Here is a 24,463-nt window from a genome sequence, read left to right on the forward strand (position 1 = left end):
CCATTTAACATTGAAGGGATCATCCATGTTGTTGCATATAGCTATAGTTTATTCATTTTTAATGCTATATAATACTTTGCACAAATATACCACAATTAAATTTTCCATTCTGTTGTTGCTGTGTATTGGAAATGTTGCCTGTTTTTTGCTCTTTTTAAAGCAGTGAAGCTGCTAACATTCTTGTTAATATATCCTGCTGTTCGTATATGTGAGTCCTGAGGTTTTGGTGTGTGTGTGTGTGTGTGTGTGTGTGTTTTAAATACTGTAAGTCAGAATTCCTGATCATAGAGAAGGTGAACGCTCAAGTTAACTTTTACCAACTCTCATATACCCACTAGCAGTTCATGTATGTTCCTGTTGGCTCAGATGTAGATGTTAACTAACATTTGGTATTATCAATCTTTTTATTTTTTGGCAGTCTTGTGGGTGTTTCCTGTTAACTTATTGTGATCTGAGAAGCTTTTCCAAAGTACCAGTTAGACTGAGCACTTTTCATATCCATCATTTAGATTTCAGCTATTGTGAAGCACTTGAGTCTCTCCTATTTTTTCTTTTTGTTGGGTTATTTAAACTTTTTTTTTCCATTTTTTAAAGAGTTATTATTATTTTTTTTAAGACAGAGTTTCACTCTTGTTGCTCAGACTGGAGTGCAATGGCGTGATTTCAGCTTGCTGTAACCTCCGACCCCCAGGTTCAAGCGATTCTCCTGCCTCAGCCTCCTGAGTAGGGATTACAGGCATGCGCCACCACGCCTGGCCGAATTTTGTATTTTTAGTAGAGACGGGATTTCTCCATGTTGGTCAGGCTGGTCTCAAACTCCCGAGCTCAGATGATCCACCTGCCTTGGCCTCCCAAGTTATTTTTTTTATGAGACTTGATCTTGCTATGTTGTCCAGGCTGGTCTCAAACTCCTGGGCTCAAGCAATCCTTCTGCCTCAGCCTCCCAAATATCTGGGATGACAAGTATGTGCCACCATGTCTGGCTATTTTAATTTTAATAGGAGTTATTTTATATTCTTGCTGTCTTCTTCCATTCTGTTTGCCTTTTTTATAGGGTCTTTTATTTTTTGAATTTGAATTTTTGAATTTTATGAATCTCTGTGGTAAGTACTCTCGTTTTAAGAATCTTTCTGGGCTGGGCACTGTAGCTCACACCTGTAATCCCAGTACTGTGGGAGGATCACTCGAGCCCAGGAGTTTGAGACTGCGTGGGCAACATAGGGAGACCTTGTCTCAATACAAACAAACAAACAAAACGAACCAGGCATGGTAGCATAAGCCTGTGATCTCAACTACTTGAGAAGCTAATGTGGGAAGATTGCTTGGACCCAGGAGGACCCAGGGCTGCAGTGAGCCTTCATCGTACCACAGCACTCCAGCCTGAGTAACAGAGCAAGACCCTGTCTCCAAAAAAAAAAGAAAAAAAGGAAAAAGAAAATATTTTAAAAGCTCTATAATTTTTCCTTCACATTTGGGTTTTCGTTTCATCTGCAGTTGATTTATATGTATGGTGAGGTTGCAGTCCAGTTTCACTTTTTACCTGTTATCCAAGCCCCATTAGCAGAAAATAGTACTATTCTTTTCCCAGTGCTCTACACCGCCGTGCTTATAAATTACGTATGCGTGAGTCTGTTTCTTTCTTAGCAGTCTGATTTCTCTTTCTCAGGCAGTTTTAATCTGTTGATCTATTTGTTACTATCTGCACCAGGGTCACACTTTTTTTTTCCTTTTAGATAAAAGAGTCTTGCTTTGTTGCCCAATTTGGTCTCATACTCCTGACCTCAAATTGTCCTCCTGTCTCGGTCTTGGGATTACAGGCATGAACCACTGCTTGGCCCACATTCTCTTTACAGTAGTTTTTGATAGCTGGCAAAGCAAGTCCTTACGTAACCCCTCACCAATACCTGTAATTATTTTTCAGAAGCATCTTCTAATTACTTTTTAGCTATTTGAATTATCACATAAGAATCCACCTATCAGGTTTCACAAAAAACATGATAGGCTATTGGGATTATGAGAAATTGATAATTTGGGGAGAATATTATTATGCTTCTTAATTTTTTTCCATTAAGTCAGATGGGTAGCATGCTAGCATCCTAACAGAGTTTGAAGGAGGCACATTGCACAGGTGTGCCTGAAAACCTGATCATCAAGCTTATGAACCACAAAAGGATCTTATGCTTTCTTTAGTGACTCATTAAGTATAATTATTCCCATTGAGATTTTGCATGTTTTCCCTTAAAGTTTTTCTAGGTACTTGATAGGCTACTGTAAATGATATTCCATTTTAACTTTATTCTACCTTTTTGTTCCTCGTAAATATAAATACAAATGTGTGGGGTTTTTTTTTTTCCTTTTTATTATTTTTTGTAGTGATGGTGTCTCACTATGTTGCCCAGGTGGGTCTTGAACTCCTGGACTCAAGTGATCCTCTCACTTTGGCCTCCCAAAATGCTGAGAGCTTTTGGCCACCATGCCTGGCCCAAACTTGTTTTATATCTTAATTTGTTTTTGTTTTTTTGAGCCATGGTCTCACTCTGTCACCCAGGCTGCAGTGTGGTGGCACAGTCAGGGATCACTGCAGCCTCAGCCTCCTGGGCTCAAGTCATCTTCCCACCTCATCCTCTCGAGTAGCTGGGACTACAGGCATGTACCACCATGCTCAGCTAATTTTTGCTCATTTTTGTAGAGGTAGGGGTCTCACTTTGTTGCCCAGGCTGGTGTCAAATCCCTACACTCCTCTGGCCTCAAATCCCTACACTCCTCTGGCCTTGGCCTCCCAAAATGCTGGGATCCTAGGCATTAGCCACTGTGCCCGGCCCCAAATGTTTAAAAAAATGTTTTTTCAATAACTTTGTTAAATCTTTCTAATTCTAGTAAGTTCTCTGTAGCTTTGTTTGGCTTCTCTTGTATCTAATCATATCATCTGTGAATAATGACAATGTTTATTATTTCTAATCTTTATGCCTTTTCTTTTTCTTGCTTTATCATGCTGCCTAAACTCTCCATTGTTGAATAAAAGTCAAGCTAGTGGATATCTATCTTGTTCCTGATCTCAGAAAGGAAGCTTCAACATTACACCATTAAATAGGAAGTTTACTGTAGGATTTTATATAGATCTTTTATAAGCATATAGATATTCCCATTGGTGAGGGAGGGATTCCTGCCCTAGGATTATGAGGTTGGCCCAATACATAACATCTGACACTGGACAGATGAAATTGACAACAGTTTATTAGTCACATAGACTTCTATAGCCCTGGGGAGGACACTACATTGCCAGGCAGGGCCACATGATGGTTGCACTTGGGACGGAGTAAACAAACAGGGACTGTGGGAGGTAGCCTTTTTATGTAGTATCATGAAAATGGGGTGCCCCAGGTTCCTACAGGAGGATGAGATTGGCTTGTTTGAATAATTATATAGGCTGGCAAGAAACTGAAACTCAGTATTTAAGCATAAGCAGAAATTGTGCCTGGTCGCTTTGATAAAGAGTATTTGGTTAAGGGACCCTATCTGTGGAAGTAGAGTGGGGAGGAGAACTTGTGGTTAGGCTGTTCAAAGTCCTCCCAGTTTTACCAGAATCAAGGCAGTACATAATATTGAACCTCAATTCTAGGCCATATACCTCCCCACTTATTTCCTACTATTCACAGAGGCATGTGTGTCTGTGAGTGTGTCTTTTTGATCATAAATAGATTTTTTTTTTTTGAGACGGAGTTCCGCTCTTGTTGCCCAGGCTGGAGTGCAATGGTGCAATCTTGTTTCACCACAACCTCCGCCTCCCGGGTTCAAGGTATTCTCCTGCCTCAACCTCCCAAGTAGCTGGGATTACAAGCATGCGCCACCACGCCTGGCTAATTTTGTATTTTTAGTAGAGATGGGGTTTCCCCATGTTGGTCAGACTGGTCTGGAACTCCTACCCTCAGGTGATCCACCCACCTAGGCCTCCCAAAGTATTGGGATTATAGATAGGCATGAGCCACCACTCCTGGCCTTAGATTTTTTTTTTTAAATATACTTTTTCTTATGTATCTAGTGAAAGCATAATTTTTTCTTTAATCTGTTAGGTGGTGAGTTCTAAGAATTGATTTTCTAATAGTAAAATAAACTTACTTTCCTAGGCAGAAGTCTACTTAGTGATGGTATATTATTCTTTTCACATGCTATAGGATTTGGTTTGCTAATACTTTGTTTATTGCTTTTATATTTATGAATTACCTTGGCCTGTGGTTTTTCTTTGTAATACTGCCCTTATGAGTTTTCTTGTAGAGTTAGGCGAACTTCATAAAATGAATTACAGAGTGCTACTTATTTAATTTCCCTGAAGGAATTTGTGTAAGATTGGAATTAAAGTATTTCTTGAATATGTGGTAGCAGTCAGGGACTGGGCCTTTCTTTGTGGGAAGATTTTAACTCTGGATTCAGTTTTCTTAAAGGTTTATCTATAGGACTCTTCTACTTGAGATACTATGGTAGACAGTTTCTTTTTTTCTAGGAATTTGTACATTTTATGTAAATTTTCAATGTTATTGATATAGGTAGTTGATAATAACCTCTTGGTAATTGTTTCTCTGTATCATCTAAAGTTATGAATTTTCTTTTTCATTCCCGGTGATTTTGTAGGGCTTCCCTATTTCTTTCTCTTTCCTCAATATGGATTTTCAATTTTATTGGTTTCTTTGAAAAAATACATTAATAGTTCTATTTCATTTTATTAATTTCCTTTTATTTTCTTTGGGAATATTTTACTATGCCTTGTCAATGTTTCGAGTACTTTTTTTTACAGTAGTAAAATATACATAACATAAAATTTACTACTTTAATCATATTCAAGTATATAATTCTGTGGCATTAAGTACATTCAAAGTGTTCTGTAACTTTCACTACTATTTCCAGAACTTTTTCATCATCCTGAGAAGAACTTTTTTTTTTTTTTAAATTATACTTTAAGTTCTAGGGTACATGTGCACAACGTGCAGTTTTGTTGCATATATATACATGTGCCATGTTGGTTTGCTGCACCCATTAACTCATCATTTACATTAGGTATTTCTCTTAATGCTATGCCTCCCCCATCCCCTCACCCCACAACAGGCCCCAGTGTGTGATGTTCCCCTTCCTGTGTCCAAGTGTTCTCATTGTTCAATTCCCACCTATGAGTGAGAACATGCGGTGTTTGGTTTTCTGTTTGCTCAGAATGATGGTTTCCAGCTTCATCCATGTCCCTACAAAGGACATGAACTCATCCTTTTTTATGGCTGCATAGTATTCCATGGTGTATATGTGCCACATTTTCTTAATCCGGTCGATCACTGTTGGACATTTGGGTTGGTTCCAAGTCTTTGCTATTGTGAATAGTGCCGCAATAAACATACATGTGCATGTCTTTATAGTAGCATGATTTATAATCCTTTGGGTATATACCCAGTAACAGGATCACTGGGTCAAATGGTATTTCTAGTTCTAGATCCTTGAGGAATCGCCACACTATCTTCCACAATGGTTGAACCAGTTTACACTCCCACCAGCAGTGTAAAAGCGTTCCTATTTCTCCACATCCTCTCCAGCACGTGTTGTTTCCTGACTTTTTAATGATCGCCATTCTAACTGGTGTGAGATGGTATCTCATTGTGGTTTTGATTTGCATTTCTTTGATGACCAGTGATGATGAGCATTTTTCATGTGTCTGTTGGCTGCATAAATGTTTTCTTTTGAAAAGTGTCTGTTCATATTCTTTGCCCACTTTTTGATGGGGTTGTTTGATTTTTTTCTTGTAAATTTACGTTCTTTGTAGATTCTGGATATTAGCCCGTTGTCAGATAGGTAAATTGCAAAAATTTTTTCCCATTCTGTAGGTTGCCTGTTCACTCTGATGGCATTTTCTTTTGCTGTGCAGAAGCTCTTTAGTTTAATTAGATCCCATTTGTCTATTTTGGCTTTTGTTGCCATTGTTTTTGGTGTTTCAGTCATGAAGTCCTTGCCCATGCCTATGCCCTGAATGGTATTGCCTAGGTTTTCTTCTAGGGTTTTTATGGTTTTGGGTCTAACATTTAAGTCTTTAATCCATTTTGAATTAATTTTTGTATAAGGTGTAAGAAAGGGATCCAGTTTCAGATTTCTACATATGGCTAGCCAGTTTTCCCAGCACCATTTATTGAATAGGGAATCCTTTCCCCATTTCTTGTTTTTGTCAGGTTTGTCAAAGATCAGATGGTTATAGATGTCTGATGTTATTTCTGGGGCCTGTATTCTGTTCCACTGGTCTGTATCTCTGTTTTGGTACCAGTACCATGCTGTTTTGGTTACTGTAGCCTTGTAGTGTACTTTGAAGTCAGGTAGCGTGATGCCTCCAGCTTTGTTCTTTTGGCTTAGGATTCTCTTGGCAATGCGGGCTCTTTTATGGTTCCATATGAACTTTAAAGTAGTTTTTTTCCAATTCTGTGAAGACAGTCATTGGTAACTTGATGGGAATGGCACTGAATCTATAGATTACCTTGGGCAGTATGGCCATTTTCACGATACTGATTCTTCCTATCCATAAGCATGGAATGTTCTTCCATTTGTTTGTGTCCTCTTTTGTTTCATTGAGCAGTGGTTTGTAGTTCTCCTTGAAGAGGTCCTTCACGTCCCTTGTAAGTTTGGTTCCTTGGTATTTTATTCTCTTTGAAGCAATTGTGAATGGGAGTTCACTCATGATTTGGCTCTCTGTTTGTCTGTTATTGGTGTATAAGAATGCTTGTGATTTTTGCACATTGATTTTGTATCCTGAGACTTTGCTGAAGTTGCTTATCAGCTTAAGGAGAATTTGGACTGAGACAATGGGGTTTTCTAAATATACAATCATGTCATCTGCAAAGAGGGACAATTTGACTTCCTCTTTTCCTAATCGAATACCCTTTATTTCTTTCTCTTGCCTGATTGCCCTGGCCAGAACTTCCAACACTGTGTTGAACAGGAGTGGTGAGAGAGGGCATCCCTGTCTTGTGCCAATTTTCAAAGGGAATTTTTCAAAGGTCAGTTTTTGCCCATTCAGTATGATATTGGCTGTGGGTTTGTCATAAATAGCTCTTATTATTTTGAGATACATTCCATCAATACCTAGTTTATTGAGAGTTTGCATCATGAAGCGCTGTTGAATTTTGTCAGAGGCCTTTTCGGCATCTATTGAGATAATCATGTGGTTTTTGTCTTTGGTTCTGTTTATGTGATGGATTACGTTTATCAATATGCATATGTTGAACCAGCCTTGCATCCCAGGGATGAAGCCAACTTGATCTTGGTGAATAAGCTTTTTGATGTGCTGCCGGATTTGGTTTGCCAGTATTTTATTGAGAATTTTCGCATCGATGTTCATCAGGGATATTGGTCTAAAATTCTCTTTTTTTGTGTGTCTCTGCCAGGCTTGGCAGATTTATGATGCTGGCCTCATAAAATGAGATAGGGAGGATTCCCTGTTTTTCTGTTGATTGGAGTAGTTTCAGAAGGAATGGTACCAGCTCCTCTTTGTACCTCTGGTAGAATTTGGCTGTAAATATGTCTGGTCCTGGACTTTTTTTCGTTGGTAGGCTATTAATTATTGCCTCAATTTTAGAGCCTGTTATTGGTCTATTCAGGGATTCAACTTCTTCCTGGTTTAGTCTTGGGAGGGTGTATGTGTCCAGGAATTTATCCATTTCTTTTAGATTTTCTAGCTTATTTCTGTAGAGGTGTTTATAGTATTCTCTGATGGTAGTTTGTATTTCTGTGGGATCGGTGGTGATATCCCCTTTATCGTTTTTTATTGCGTCTGAGTCTTCTCTCTTTTCTTCATTAGTCTTGCTAACGGTCCATCTATTTTGTTGATCTTTTCAAAAAAACCAGCTCCTGGATTCATGAATCGTTTTGAAGGGTTTTTTGTGTCTCTATCTCCTTCAGTTCTGCTCTGATCTTAGTTATTTCTTGTCTTCTGCTAGCTTTTGAATTTGTTTGCTCTTGCTTCTCTAGTTCCTTTAATTGTGATGTTAGGGTGTCAATTTTAGATCTTTCCTGCTTTCTCTTGTGGGCATTTAGTGCTATAAATTTCCCTCCACACACTGCTTTAAATGTGTCCCAGAGATTCTGGTACATTGTGTCTTTGTTCTCATTGGTTTCAAAGAACATCTTTATTTCTGCCTTCATTTCGTTATGTACCCAGTAGTCATTTAGGAGCAGGTTTTTCAGTTTTCGTGTAGTTGTGCGGTTTTAAGTGAGTTTCTTAGTCCTGAGTTCTAATTTGATTGCACAGTGGTGTGAGAGACAGTTTGTTGTGATTTCTGTTCTTTTACATTTGCTGAGGAGTGCTTTACTTCCAACTATGTGGTCAATTTTGGAATAAGTGTCATGTGGTGCTGAGAAGAATGTGTATTCTGTTGATTTGGGGTGGAGAGTTCTGTAGATGTCTCTTAGGTCTGCTTGGTGCAGAGCTGAGTTTAAGTCTTGGATATCCTTGTTAACATTCTGTCTCATTGATGTGTCTAATGTTGACAGTGGGGTGTTAAAGTCTCCCATTATTATTGTGTGGGAGTCTAAGTCTCTTTGTAGGTCTCTAAGGACTTGCTGTATGAATCTGGGTGCTCCTGTATTGGGTGCATATATATTTAGATTAGTTAGCTCTTCTTGTTGAACTGATCCCTTTACCATTATGTATTGGCTTTCTTTGTCTCTTTGATCTTTGTTGGTTTAAAGTCTGTTTTATCAGAGACTAGGATTGCAACCTCTGCTTTTTTTTGCTTTCCATTTGTTTGGTAGATCTTCCTCCATCCCTTTATTTTGAGCCTATGTGTGTCTGTGCACGTGAGATGGGTCTCCCGAATATAGCACACTGATGGATCTTGACTCTTGATCCAATTTGCCAGTCTTTGTCTTTTAATTGGAGCATTTAGCCTATTTACATTTAAGTTTAATATTGTTATGTGTGAATTTGATCCTGTCATTATATTGTTAGCTGGTTATTTTGCCCGTTAGTTGATGCAGTTTCTTCCTAGCATCGATGGTCTTTACAATTTGGCATGTTTTTGCAGTGGCTGGTCTCAGTTGTTCCTTTCCATGTTTATTGCTTCCTTCAGGAGGAGCTCTGGTATGGCAGGCCTGGTGGTGACAAAATCTCTCATCATTTGCTTGTCTGTAAAGGATTTTATTTCTCCTTCACTTATGAAGCTTGGTTTGGCTGGATGTGAAATTCTGGGTTGAAAATTCCTTTCTTTAAGACTGTTGAGGCCGGGCGCGGTGGCTCACGCTTGTAATCCCAGCACTTTGGGAGGCCGAGGCGGGCGGATCACGAGGTCAGGAGATCGAGACCACGGTGAAACCCCGTCTCTACTAAAAATACAAAAAATTAGCCGGGCGTGGTGGCGGGCGCCTGTAGCCCCAGCTACTCGGAGAGGCTGAGGCAGGAGAATGGCGTGAACTCGGGAGGCGGAGCTTGCAGTGAGCCGAGATGGCGCCACTGCACTCCAGCCTGGGCGGGCGACAGAGCGAGACTCCGTCTCAAAAAAAAAAAAAAAAAAAAGACTGTTGAATATTGGCCCCCACTCTCTTGGCTTGTAGAGTTTCTGCTGAGAGATCCACTGTTAGTCTGATGGGCTTCCCTTTGTGGGTAACCTGACCTTTCCTTCTGGCCATGCTTAACGTTTTTTCCTTCATTTCAACCTTGGTGAATCTGACAATTATGTGTCTTGGGGTTGCTCTTCTCGGGGAGTATCTTTGTGGCGTTCTCTGTATTTCCTGAATTTGAATGTTGGCCTGCCTTGCTAGGTTGGGGAAGTTCTCTTGGATAATAACCTGAAGAGTGTTTTCCAGCTTGGTTCCATTCTCCCCATCGCTTTCAGGTACACCAATCAGACGTAGATTTGGTCTTTTCAGATAGTCCCATATTTCTTGGAGGCTTTGTTCGTTTCTTTTTACTCTTTTTTCTCTAAACTTCTCTTCTCGCTTCATTTCATTTATTTGATCTTCAATCACTGATACCCTTTCTTCCAGTTGATTGAATCGGCTACTGAAGCTTGTGCATGCATCACCTAGTTCTCATGCCATGGTTTTCAGCTCCACAGGTCGTTTAAGGTCTTCTCTACACTGTTTATGCTCATTAGTCATTCGTCTAATCTTTTTTCAAGGTTTTTAGCTTCCTTGCGATGGGTTCTGTTGCTGGCAAGGAGCTGCGATCTTTTGGAGAAGAGGCTCTCTGGTTTTTAGAATTTTCAGTTTTTCTCTGAGCAGAACTTCTTTACCCGTTAAGCAAGAACTCCTCCCTATTGCCCCTTCCTCCTAGCCCCTGGTAACCTCTTTTCTGCTTTCACAAATGGAACTTTTTATTTGCCACAATTAGAAAACAGATTATTGGACAGTGGTTCATATCCAACAGCTCATTCAACTTTAGCACGTATCTCATCCCCAGTTGCTTTTCCAGAACACCTTCACTATGAAGCTCCATGAATTTTTCCAGTTCAAACCTGGGCTTCTTCAGCATTTTTGCATTTCTTCTGAAAACATCATGGAGAGGAGAAATAGATCGGCAAGCCTTTTCTATGTTTTTTCCAGTGCTATCCGGAATCAATGTATTGACGACATCTTTTCAAGTTATTTGTCTGTACCTCTCAGGTCATGATTTCCAGCATCTTCTTCTGGGTTTGGCAGTCCTGTTGGTGCACAGCATAAGAGATCTTCCATATCTGATTGTTGGTTTTTTAGTAAAACCAATACAGAACAGATGAAACAAGTAATCATCAGTAGTAGTCTTGATGTCAACATGAGCTTCAATCATGGTCTGCCATTTTTTCACCCTGGAACACATTTTGTCCTGGAGTAAGACCCATGCCATGGAAGTTAAGTCAGGCAGTTTTTGCCCTGAACATCTTTGATAATCAGTTTGAATTTTCTTTTTTTTTTTTTTTTGAGACGGAGTCTCGTTGTCACCCAGGCTGGAGTGCAGTGGCGCGATCTCGGCTCACTGCAAGCTCCGCCTCCCGGGTTCACGCCATTCTCCTGCCTCAGCCTGTCCGAGTAGCTGGGACTACAGGCGCCCGCCACCACGCCCAGCTAATTTTTTGTATTTTTAGTAGAGACGGGGTTTCACCATGGTCTCGATCTCCTGACCTCGTGATCCGCCTGCCTCGGCCTCCCAAAGTGCTGGGATTACAAGCGCAAGCCACCGCGCCCGGCTCAGTTTGAATTTTCTAAATGCAACTTCATCATTCTGCAAGTCAACAAGACTCACTGCAAACACATAACCCTTGAGACCATCAGATGCAATTTTTGTTCCTTGGTTCTGGTGTCGGATAGGCACAGTGGCTCAACACTTAAAATCCCGGCTATTTGGGAGTCTGAGGTGGGAGGATCACTTGAGCCCAGGAGTTCAAGACCACACTGAGCAACATAGGGAGACCCTGTCTCTACAAAAATATAAGTAAAAAAATTTAGCTAGGCATGGTGGTACATGACTGTAGTCTCAGCTACTCAGGAGGCTGAGGCAGGAGGAACACTTGAGCCTAGGAGATGGAGGCTGCAGTGAGCTGTGATTGTATCACTGTCCTCTAGCCTGGGCAACAGGATAATACTCTGTCTCCAAAAAAAAAAAAAAAATAGAAAAGAAATGTCTATTCAAGTTCTTTACCTATTTTTGTATTTTTCTTGTAAAAGTTTATATATTCTGGATACTAAGCACTTACAAGATACATGATTTGCAAATATTTTCTCCCATTCTGTGGGTTGTCTTTTTACCGTCTTGATAATGTCCTTTGATGTACTGTAGTTTTAATTTTGGTGAAGGGGACATCCTGCAAAGTAGCAGAGCAGGAATTTCTAGGAGTTAATCCTTACATTGAAACAACCAGTAAACTGGAAAAAATGACCAGAATCAACTTTCAGTCTGTGGAGTCAGGGGAGTGCTTGATGAAGGGAGAGGCTACTGCTCTTGCAGAATAGTTTGGGGAAAGTCTCAAATGGACTGTGCCAGCCATCAGCAAGCAAAAATAAGCCATCCCTTAGACATTGGAAAATTATAGTTCTTAAGTTACCGCAGTAACAAGATCTGAGTTTATCCTGCTTGGAGCTTACTGAGCATCTTACATGCATGGATTCATGTTCTTCATCAAATTTAGGAAGTTTTTAGATATTAATTATTCCATATGTTTTTTGCCTCTCTCTTCTAGCACTTGTTCAGTGGTGTTCCACAGGTGCCTTAAGTTCTGTTAATTTTTTCTTTATTTTTTCATTTTAATCTTCAGACTGGATAATTTCAATTATTTTATCTTCAAGTTTGCTGTTTCTTCCTCCTGCTCAAATCTGCCATTGTACTGCTATATGAATTTTTCATTTTAGCTCTTGGGCTTTTCAGCTTCAGAATTTCATTTTGGTTCTTTTCTATAATGTGTCTCTCTTTACTGACATTCCCTGTTTGTTCATATACTCTTCTGATATCCTTTAGCTCTTCGCATAGTTTCTTTTGTCTCACTGAGCATATTTGAGACAGTTGATTTAACATCTTTGACTAGTAGTTTTACTGTCTGGGCTGTCCCAGGGATAGTTTTCTGTCAAATTATTTTTTTCCTATGAACCAGCTATGTGCCTTCTATGATTTATAATTCGTTTGTTGAGAACCAAACAATTTAAGTATTATAATGTGTTGGTAACTCTGGAAAACAGATTCTCCTTCTACTCAGGGATTTATTTTGTTGTTTGTTGAGGTCTAAAGTTGTCTATTACTATAGTGACTTTTCCAAGCGATTTTTGCGAAGTCTTTGTTCCTTGTTATGTGTGTTACTGAAGTTTCTGTCCCATTATCTCTGTATCTGCTTGCAGCCTCTCATATTTTAAGATGTCTAGATTTTTAAAAATAGTGTGCATTCCTTTTTAAATGTTCTGATAGATGTCACCAGAGAAGCCGCCATAAGCCTAAGGGGGTCAAATATAGCCAACCATCTCTGCTGATCCTCAGGGAACTGCCATACCAATTAAATCACACCCCAGTATTTTAGAGCACAAAGTCTTTACTGTTCACTATAGCAACAGCGAGCCACTCTAGGAACGCTGTCCCCATGTTGCAGCAGGACTATGGAATGGGTCATGATAGCTGGTTTATGCATGCCAGTCTCTTACCAAAGGTAAGACAGTCACCTTGATAATACCAATAACCTTATCACAGCTGTCTAAAATAGGTATTATTTCCCAATAGTCTAATACAAGTCTATCTTCCGTTTTTCCCCTTTTCCCAAAAATGCCCTTTATATCTGTTTATTATTGTTGTTGTTGTTGTTATTATTATTATTATTATTTTGGAGATGGAGTTTCACTCTTGTTGCCCAGGCTGGAGTGCAATGGCGCAATCTCAGCTCACTGGAACCTCCGCCTCCTGGGTTCAAGCGATTATCTCTCCTCAGCCTCCCAAGTAGCCGGGATTACAGGCGCCTGCCACCATGCCCAGCTAATTTTTTTATTTTTAGTAGAGATGAGGTTTCACCATGTTGGCCAGTCAGGTCTCAAACTCCTGACCTCAGGTGATCTGTCCACTTCCACCTCCCAAAGTGCTGGGATTACAGGCGTGAGCCACTGTGCCTAGTGTTACTATTTTTTAAATGGAGACAGGGTCTCACTGTGTTCCCCAGGCTGCTCTTGAACAGCTGGCCTCAAGTGACCCTCCCGCCTCCGCCTCCCAAAGTATTAGGATTACAGGTGTGAACCACCACACCTGGCCATGTTTCTCTTAGTCTGGAATTACTTCTGTGATTAATATGAATGGTGGCTCATGCCTGTAATCCCAGCACTTTGGGAGGTTGAGGCAGGAGGACCACTTGATGGCAAGAGTTCAAAACCATCCTGGGCAACATAGCAACACCCCTTCTGTGTTTCAAAAAAGAAAAAAAGATGAAACAACAACAAAAAGAAAGATGTTAAACCTTACAATAAGGAGTGTGTCAACTGAAACTTTACCAATATAGCTATTTTTCACCTGTCAGGCAAAAATCCAAATGTTTGTTAACATACTCTATTTGAGACTTTGAGAAACTGGATATTGTTATACATTTCCAACAAGAGTATATTTGGTCGTTTCTAACAAAATTGCAGGTTTTTTTATCCTTTGACCCACAAACCCACTTCTAAGAATTTATTTTAAGGGTACATCTGCCACTAGTGAAGTGACATGTAGGCAGAGTTATTCATTGAGTCATCATTGTAATAGCAAAAGATGGGAAATAAGCTATAAAAAAGACTGGTTGAGGTACATACAATGTAGGGAAAAAAAGAATACAGGTAGATCTGTATTCACTGTTATGGAGTGATCACCAGGATGTATTGTTAAGTGAAAACAACAACAACAAAAAGCTGCAGTACAGTGTTTTTTGCAAAAAGAACTTCTAGGAAAAGGGAAAAAAAATACTCGCATACCAGAAAACACGGCTTAATAAAAATGATTATTTATAGGGAAGGTGAAGTAGGGCAAATGGAATTGAGTGATAAAGATGGAAGAGAAATTTGCTATACTTTTTAATAAGTTTTTGACTTTTGAACCAATGTAAATGTTTTACATATTCAAAAATAAGTTTATATCTAAACTAAAAGTAAACTCTAAAAGTAGTGAACCTACAAAATGTATTGAATTGGCAACATAGCAGCATATTGTGGGATTTTATTATTGATTCTGACAGTCTGTTTCAACTAATGCATCTTAGTCTTTAACAATATTTCTGCTGGATTTAGGATTCTGGTTAGGCAATTTTTGCACTTGGAAGACAGCCTTCTACTGTCTTCTGACTTACATTGTAGCTGACAAAAGTAGGCTAACAGTCCTACTTTTGTCTTTTTTCATGTTAATTCATCCTTTTTTCTTTGTATTTAAGGCTTCTCTGTCTTTAATTTCTGCAGTTTTAGGATGGTATATTTATTTTCTTTATCTTTTTTTTATAGGGATGGGATCTTATTGTTTTGCCCAGGCTGGTCTCAAACTCCTGGCCTCAAGCAATCCTCCTGCTTCAGCCTCCCAAAATGTTGGGATTACAGGTGTGAGCCACCATGTCCGGTCTAGTGTGATATATTTAGATGTTAGTTTCTTTTTGTTCTACTTGAGAGTCATTGGACTTGGGAAACTTGTAGGCTGTTACTTCACTTCTACAAATTCTTGCCCATTTTATTTTCTCTCAGTCCATCCTTTTGAGACTCTGCTTAAATACTTGTTATATAATCTATATGTATATGTCTGTTTCTGGACTCTATTCTGTTTCATTGTTTGTATTTCTCTCCTTTCTCGAATACCACTCTGATTACTGTAGCTCTATCCATAGTAAATCTTGAAATCAAGTAGCATAAGTCCTCCAAATTTGGTATTTTTGAATTGTTATCGCTATTCTCTGTCTTTTGTATTTTCATTAAATTTTAGGATCAGTTTGTCAGTTACTACAAAAAGATCCCCTGCTGGGATTTTAATTGGGATTGCATTGAATCTTTAGATCAGTTTGGAGACATGGAAAATCTCAACTGTATTGAGTCTACCAATCTAATAATGTTTTTAATGTCTCTATTTAGGTCTTCTTTAATCTTCGTTTTGTGGTTTTTATGATACATGTCCTGCATATCTTTGGTTAATATTACCCCTATTTTATGTAGCTTTTTTTGGGAATGCTTTAGGATTTTTTGCATATACAATCACATCACCTGTGAATATAGTTTTACTTCTTCCTTTCAAATCTGGATTTATTTTTTATTGTGTCTTTTTGCACTCACTAAAACAGTTCTGAATAGAAGTACTAAGAGTGGACATCCTTGCCTTCTTCCCAGTGACAGCAGAAAGGATTCTGTATTTCATCATTAAATATATATTAGCTGTAGGTTTTTCAGAGATGGTCTTTATCAGGTTGAAGAAGTTTCCATCTGTTCTCAGGTTCTTGAAAGTTTGTTATGGATAGGTGAATTTTTCAGATTTTTTTCCCCCTTTTTAAATCGTATTTTCTTTAGTAGATATGAGATCTCAATATGTGGCCCAGGCTGGTCTTGAACTCCAGGCCTGTAGTGATCCTCCTGCCTCAGCCTCGCAAAGCACTGGGATTTCAGGCATGAGCCACTGTGCCCAGCCAAAATTTTTCAGATTTTTTTTCCCAGATATATTGAGATGATCAAATAAGGCTTTTCTCCCTTATTTTGTTAACATAATGCATTATTTGAATGTGCAACCAACCTTGTATTTCAGGAATAAACCCTGCTTAATCATGATGTATATGTATTTTTATGTATTTCTGGGTTTGATTTTCTAGTGTTCTGTTAATGATTTTTTGTTACTTTTTGTTTATGAGAGAGATTGCTTTTTAATTTTCTTTTCTTGTAATGACTGTCCGATTTTAGTGTCAGGGTAATACTGGCCTCATAAAATAAGGTTGGAATTATTTCTTTTCTGAAAGAGTTTGTTTAGGGATGGTCTTATCTTTTTAAAATATTGAATAGAATTCACCAGTGGAGCCCTTTGGGTCTAGACTTTTCTTCGTTGGAAGGTTTTGTTTGGTTGGTTCTGTTTGGATCTTTTTTGTAGAGAAGAAGTTTCACCTTGTTTCCCAGGCTGGTCTTGAAATCCTGGGCTCAAGCATTCCTCCCACCTTGGCCTTCCAAAGTGCCAGTATTACAGGTGTGAGCCACCGTGCCTGGCCAATGGGAAGATTTTCAATTACAATTTCAATTTTTTTTTTTTTTTTTTTTTTTTTTTTGAGAAAGAGTCTCGCTCTGTCTCCCAGGCTGGAGGGCAGTAGCTTGATCTTGGCTCACTGCAACCTCCACCTCCTGGGTTCAATCTCCCTGCCTCAGCCTCCCAAGTAGCTAGGATTTAGGCACCTACCACCATGTACAGCTAATTTTTGTATTTTTAGTAGAGACAGGGTTTCACCATGTTGGCCAGGCTGGTCTCAAACTCCTGACCTCAGGTGATCCATCCACCTCGGCCTCCCAAAGTGCTACGATTACAAGTGTGAATCACCGCGCCCAGCCTGTTGTTGGTTTTTGAGACAGGGTCTGGCTCCGTCACCCAGGCTGGAGTGCAGTGGTGCAATCTCAGCTCACTGCAACCTCTGCCTCGTGGGCTTAAGCCATCCTCCCACCTCAGTCTCCCAAGTAGCTGAGACTACAGGCACACGCCACCATACCTGGCTAATTTTTTATTTTTATTTGTAGAGATGGGGTTTCACCATGTTGTCCATGCTGGTCTTGAACTTCTGAGCTCAAGTGATCCGCCTGCCTCGGCTGTCCAAAGTGCTGGGATTACAGGCATGAGCCTCCAAGCCTGACCCTGTGTGGTTTTTTTATTTTTATTTTTACTTATTTATTTTTTGAGACAGGGTCTCACTCTGTCACCTAGGCTGGGGTGCAGTGGCGCAATCTCAGCTCACTGCAACCTCTGCCTTCCAGGCTCAAGCCATCCTCCCACTTCAGCATCTTGATCCTGTTGTTCAACTCACTTGAGTAACTGGGACCACAATCACATGCCACCACTCCTGGCTAATTTTTGTTTTTATTTTATTTTTTATTTTATTTTTTTGAGACAGAGCCTCGCTCTGTCACCCAGGCTGGAGTGCAGTGGGGTGCGATCTTGGCTTACTGCAGCCTCTCCCTCCTGGGTTCAAGCAATCCTCCTGCCTCAGCCTCCCGAGTAGCTGGGATTACAGGCGCCTGCCATCACGCCAGGCTAATTTTTGTATTTTTAGTAGAGACAGGGTTTCACCATGTTGGCCAGGCTGGTCTTGAACTCTTGAGCTCAAGGGATCCTCCCACTTTGGCCTCCCAAAGTACTGGGGTTACAGGCATGGCCAGTGTGCCTGGCCCCCTGTGTGGGTTTAGTTGTAAATTTATTTACACGTTTTATTTTCCTGTATATATTATATCTTGGTGAATATCTCATGCATGCTTAAAGAATGTGCCTTCTGCTCACAGTTTTTTCTTTTTCTTTTTCTTTTTTTTTTCCCCGAGATGGAGTTTTGCCCAGGCTGGAGTGCAGTGGTGTGATCTCAGCTCACTGCAACCTCTGCCTCCTGGGTTCAAGCAATTCTACCTCCTCCTCCCGAGTAGCTGGGATTATAGGCATGCGCCACCATGCTTGGCTAATTTTGTACCTTTAGTAGAGACGGAGTTTCACCATGTTGACCAGGCTGGTCTTCAACTCCTGACCTCAGGTGATCCTCCTGCCTTGGCCTTCCAAAGTGCTGGGATTACAGGTGTAAGCCACCACGCCTGGCCTGCACACATTGTTTTTTTAAATGTCAGTTGGATCAGGTTTGATTCTTTTGTTCAAGTCTTCTATATGTTTACTGATTTTTCTGTCTACTGCTCTATTGATTTCTGAGAGGGGAGAGTTGAAATCAACAAATGTAATGTGGATTTGTCTTTTTTAAAAAAAAATTTTGTTTAGCTGTGTCAATTTCTACATTATATTTTCAGAAGCTCTGTTAATTAGATGCATATGCATTTAGGATTATGTCTTGATGAGTTAACCCCTTTATCATGTTCTCACTTTATCTCTTGTAAATAGTCCTTGTTCTGAAGTCTGCTTTGTCTGAGAGTATTATTATTAAGTCCTCCTGGTTTCATATTATGAAGGATGTTCACTGTATACTGGTTACCATTTTAGCCCACTATATCGTGGGCTGTATTTTTACTACTTGCCTGAGTCCAGTGAGTCAAAACATTTATAAGCACAACAAGTTACATGAAGCCCAGTTTTATTACCCACAGATGGGCAGCAAGGGACAGGAGAAGCTTAGCATTCATTGCAAATCAGTCCCTCAAGGTTTGGGAAAGCTGCCCAGAGTGGATGGTCTCTTGTCTGTGGACCACAGCTAAGGGACCCAGGAAAGAAGGTTTATGTCCCAGGAGCAACATGATTCACTGGGCAAAAGCATTGGAGGACATCCTGTTTGAGGGTGGAGGGAATGACAGGAACAGAAACTGAGGCTCTTCCAACCAGCTCCTCCTTGTCTCAGGATGCTTCCTTCATTCCCAGCATGTTATCCAGTTGCACAAAGATGTGGGTCAGGGCAGGGAACTGGCTTGATTCAAGGCCACCTGGAGCACTGCCCTGTACATATGCTTATTATTTGAATGTGTATCTGTTAGCATTCTGTTTTTTTTTTTCTCCTTTAACCTCTCTCTATATATTTGAAATAGATTTCTTGTAGATAGCATTTACTTGTTTTTTTTTTTTTTTTGTTATTTATGTATTTAAGAGTCAATACCATTAGTGGTATTGACAGGACCACGGACGACACTATTTTGCATTATATATATCCTCTCCCTTGTCTGTCGTGGATGTTGGAATAAAGTTGCTGGATTTGTGGTGATCCATATTATGATCCTGTCATTTAACTCACTTGTGTTGTGATCTACCGTGTGTAATAAGAGACTTGAAATCCACGTACATCTCTTTTGTGGAGCTAGGCAGTCAAAAGAAGTACAAGCCATTCCTAGCACATAATGTCAAAACATAAGCCCTGCATTATGCTTAGGTTTAGAAACTAAAACTTCACAGAAAGGAGATAACAAATCATATTCACATCTCAAAACCCAAAAGCTTGAAACATTTCATTTGTAGAAAAAAGGAATAAGAGGCCAGGTATGGTGGGTTATATAAGCCTGTAATCCCAGCACTCTGGGAGGCTGAGACAGGCGGATTGCTTGAGGCCAGGAGTTTGAGACTATCCTGGACAACATAGTGAAACCCTGTCTCTACTAAAAATACAAAAATATTAGTGGAGTGTGGTGGCACAGGCCTGTAGTCCCAGCTATTCAGGAGGCTGAGGTGGGAGAATCACCTGAGCCCGAGAGGTGGAGGCTGCAGTGAGCCAAGATCATGTTGCTGCATTCCAGCTTGGGCAACCAGAGTGGGACTTGTTTCAAAAAAAAAAAAAAAAGGATTAAGGCCAGGCACCATGGCTTATGCCTGTAATCCCAGCACTTTGGGAGGCCAAGGCAGGAGGATCCCTTGAGCCCAGGAGTTTGAGAGCAGCCTGGGCAATATAGTGAGACCCAGTCTGTACATTAAAAAAAAAAAATTATCCAGGCATGGTGGTGCAGTTTTGGCAATTTTGTTGTATAAATATCATAGGGTGTACTTACACAAACCTATATGGCTTAGCCTACTACACACCAAGAGAATATGGTACAGTCTGTTGCTCCTAGGCTACAAATCTGTACAGCATGTTACTGTACTGAATACTGTAGTATTCATCTGTAACACAATGGTATTTTTATATCTAAACATATCTAAAACCTAGAAAAATACAGTGTAAAAGATAAAAAAAAAAAGGTACACCTGTATAGAGCAGTTATCATGGTTGTGCTTGCAGGACTGGAATTTGCTCTGGGTGAGTCAGGGAGTGAGTGATGAGTGCATATGAAGGGGGCCTAGAACATTATATACTTTTATATGACTGGCAGCTCAGTAGGCTTGTTTATACCAGCATCACCCTAAACACATGAGTAATGCATTGCACCACAGTATTATCAATATTACCACAGTTTTCACTAGGTGATAAGAATTTTTCAGCTCCATTTTATTTTTATTTATTTATTTATTTTTGAGATGGAGTCTCACTCTGTCACCCAGGCTGGAGTGCAGTGGCATGATCTCGGCTCATTGCAACCTCCGCCTCCTGGGGTTCAAGCAATTCTCCTGCCTCAGCCTCCTGAGTAGCTGGGACTACAGGCACATGCCACTGCACCCAGCCAACTTTTGCATTTTTAGTAGAGACGGGGTTTCCCCATGTTGACCAAGCTGGTCTTGAACTCCTGACCTCAAGTGATCTGCGCACCTCGGCTTCCCAAATTGCTAGGATTACAGGTGTGAGCCACCACACCCGGCCTTCAGCTTCATTATAATTTTATGATACCACTGACATATATGCGATCCATTGTTGGCTAAAAAAACGTTATGCAGTGGCCAGGTGTGGTGGGTCATGCCTGTAATCCCAGCACTTTGGGAGGCTGAGGTGGACAGATCAAAAGGTCAGGAGATCAAGACCATCCTGGCTAACATGGTGAAAACCCATCTGTACTAAAAATACAAAAAATTAGCTGGGTGTGGTGGCACGTGCCTGTAGTCCCAGCTACTTGGGAGGCTGAGGCAGGAGAATCACTTGAACCAGGGAGGCAGAGGTTGCAGTGAGCCAAGATCATGTCGCTGCACGCCAGCCTGGGAGACAGGGCAAGACTCTGTCTCAAAAACAAAACAAAACAAAACAAAACAAAACAAAACAAAACAGTAGCAACAACAACAAAAAACCATCATGCAGCTCATGATTGTATTTACTGTGTAATATGTAGTGCTTTGTTTTTCTAGTACTGAAAAAAAGATACATCTGGGGCTTGGGAATGAAATTCTGGTAGAGATGTAAATTTAGGATTTACTAACATTTGGTTTTAATTGTTCCTTATTAGGTAGAGGTATATCCATGACTCAGAATTTATTTGTAGCCTTAGAGTTCATACTTTGAGGGAGTCAATATAGATGAGATTGTGCTGGTCCTCATCTACCTGATTCAGAAAGAGCCAGCTATTGTCATCTGATTTTAGCTGGACAGTACAGGGCTTACTGCCCAGGTTTATCAGGTACCAGCCTAGGCTAGACCTGTTTTGTGCATTTACTCATGTAAAATCGTTACAACAATCCTGCCTCAGAGTTGTTCTAATGGAAGTGGAATATTGAGCACAATAACTAGAACATAGCAAGTTCTCAATAGGTTAACTAGCATGATGATTATCATGTATTACTCTTTTATAGAAGATGAAAAAGAGGCTCAAAAAGATTGATTAGGAGTTACAGAGCAATCAATGAAGAGGGCTAATCTAGGTCTTGTACAGTTTTAAAGTCCATGCTATATCTCCATTTAAGTACTTACATTGTAGAGTGTGCACGACATGTCAGTAGTGGTTGTGTGACCATGGGCCAGTCGTAGCACTCAGTTTCCTCATCTGTAAAATGGGGGTAACACTTAATGTTTTATATAGAATGTCTAGAGTTCTTAGCTGTGTGAAGCTGGAGGCATAATGAAAATTAGGTTTACTCCATCTTTCTCTTCTCTGAAATGCATTGTGACATCTTTCCAGATTTTAAGTATTAATTCTTTGCCAGTACTGTGTGTTTAGATAGATCTTCCAGCTTGAGGCTTGTCTTCTCATTTTGTTCGTGGTAATGTTTTCACTAGCTGTAGTTCTGTAACAAAGAACTGTAACAAAGGTGAATATATTAATCTTTCCCTTATAGCTCTTGCTTTTTCTTTCTTGCTTAAAAATTTATTCCAATAAATTTGTATTCCAAGGTCACAAAGATATTCTCTTAAATTTTCTTGTGAAAGTTTTATAGTTGTTAATCTCAAAATAGTTATTTTTTTAGATCAGATAAAGTAGGATCTAATTTCATTCTCCACCCCCAGTAGTTGTTCCAGCAACATGAAAAGTTCATCCCTTTTCCCACTGATTTCTAGTGAACATCTGATATATATAAAGTGTACATTTATGTAAGCCTTAAAAAATATCACACCATTTTAATTGTTATAGCTTTATAGTAGGTTTTATTAGTTGGTAGGCATGTCCCCTCAGCTTGTCAAAATTCTATGGAAATTTCTGTTGGGATTGTTACTAGAGGTGCATTGAATCTGTAAATATGTTTGTGGGAGCATTGGTATCTTTACCATCATGAACATGCTTTCTTCATGATTTAGATACTTTAAAATATTTTTAAATATAGCTTAATATTTTCCTGCACAACGACCTTCACAATCTTTTAAAATTTATTTCTAAGAACTTAATATATTTTTGTTGCTATTGTAAAAAAAATTTTTTTTCATTAAATGTTTGTTTGTTGTTTGTTTATACAAATGACATTGGCCTTTGGATTACTTTGTATTTGTTCTTATGCATTTCATTAAAAAATATATCTGGGAACCTTATTGCAGTCTTCCATAGTTTAAATTATATGGCATCAAGTTTATATTAGAGTTTTTTTTTTATTTAAGTTTTAGGGTACATGTGCACAATGTGCAGGTTTGTTACATATGTATACATGTGCCATGTTGGTGTGCTGCACCCATTAACTGGTCGTTTATATTAGATTTTAACTCTTGTTATTTTTATTTGTTGTTTTTACCAAGCACTACGAAAGACCATTCTTTTTTGTTCAAAGGAATACTGTTTGCATTTGTGAAAAGGAAATGGCGTTTCACAATCTCTGTGGAGATTTTAAACAAAAGGAACATGTCTGTTCTACTTCCAGAAATCCTAATTTTGCAGGTCTAGAGAAAACCTGAGCTCCTTGTTCTTTTGAGAATCTCCCATATGGTTCTGTACATTTCTGTTGGAAAACCACTGCCAGAGAAGTTGCTAAACAGTAGAAGCATTTAGCCCATGATGATGTGGGGGAAGGGAGGCATTTCATTTAAAATTATGCAGAATTTATGCATCGTTTAATATTTCATGTGTGATGTATAGATAAGATTAGTATATTTACATAGACAATTGTTTTTAAGTGACAGCAGGTATGAATTTAAAAAGAACGGACATTGAGAAAGAACAAAGTCACAGTTTGAATGAGATGTATTGGTTAAGTACTCAGTATATTTGTATTAAAACTTAGAATATAATTTTGTTTTTCCTAGTTGGAGTCATTCGATGCCCAGTTTGCAGCCAAGAATGTGCAGAGAGACACATCATAGATAACTTTTTTGTGAAGGACACTACTGAGGTTCCCAGCAGTACAGTAGAAAAGTCAAATCAGGTAAGTGTATTACATCTTGAACCTTTTGCCAGCTCTTTTTTTTTGGCGGGGGGGGGAATGGAGTCTCACTCTGTTGCCCAGGCTGGAGTTCAGTGGCACTATCTCCGTTCACTGCAAGCTCCGCCCCCCAGGTTCACACCATTCTCCTGCCTCAGCCTCCCGAGTAGCTGGGACTACAGGCGGGTGTCACCATGCCCGGCTAATTTCTTGTATTTTTAGTAGAGACGGGGTTTCACCATGTTAGCCAGGACGGCCTAGATCTCCTGACCTCTTGATCCGCCCGCCTCAGCCTCCCAAACTGCTGGGATTACAGGCGTGAGCCACCGCACCCGGCCTCTTTTTTTTTTTTTTTTAATTGAGCTGGGGTCTTGCGCTGTTGCCCAGGCTGGAGTACAGTGGTGCGATCTTGGCTCACTTCCACCTCCTCCTCCTGGGTTTGAGTGCTTCTCTCATCTCAGCCTCATGAGTAGCTGGGATTACAGGCATGCACCACTATGCCCAGCTAATTTTTGTATTTTTAGTAGACATGGCATTTCACCATGTTGAGTGCTTCTCTCATCTCAGCCTCATGAGTAGCTGGGATTACAGGCATGCACCACTATGCCCAGCTAATTTTTGTATTTTTAGTAGACATGGCATTTCACCATGTTGGCCAGGCTGGCCTCGAGTAATCCACCCGCCTCGGCCTCTCAGAGTGTTGGGATTATAGGC

At 39.8% G+C, this 24,463-nt stretch overlaps 1 protein-coding gene and 1 non-coding gene across 8 annotated transcripts in view; one reads left to right on the top strand and one right to left on the bottom strand.

The window, feature by feature from the left end:
• The window catches only part of TRIM24 (tripartite motif containing 24), a 125,485-nt gene that overhangs the window by 20,149 nt on the left and 80,873 nt on the right, over positions 1-24,463 (top strand). For 5 of the 7 annotated variants that reach the window (XM_063642298.1, XM_055284166.2, XM_063642299.1 and 2 more), the window contains exon 2: positions 23,634-23,752. In XM_063642298.1, the coding sequence (XP_063498368.1) occupies positions 23,634-23,752 (119 nt within the window). Of the gene's footprint in view, positions 1-14,901; positions 15,013-23,633; positions 23,753-24,463 lie in introns of those variants that run through there. The other 2 variants (XM_063642301.1, XM_063642302.1) reach the window with 1 other exon arrangement.
• LOC129485606 (small nucleolar RNA U13) lies at positions 2,071-2,174 on the bottom strand. The gene has a single exon (XR_008658742.1). It is a non-coding gene; the product is annotated as a small nucleolar RNA U13 (small nucleolar RNA).

The sequence above is a fragment of the Symphalangus syndactylus genome, chromosome 6 (assembly GCF_028878055.3).
Source record: "Symphalangus syndactylus isolate Jambi chromosome 6, NHGRI_mSymSyn1-v2.1_pri, whole genome shotgun sequence".
Lineage (NCBI taxonomy): Eukaryota > Metazoa > Chordata > Mammalia > Primates > Hylobatidae > Symphalangus > Symphalangus syndactylus.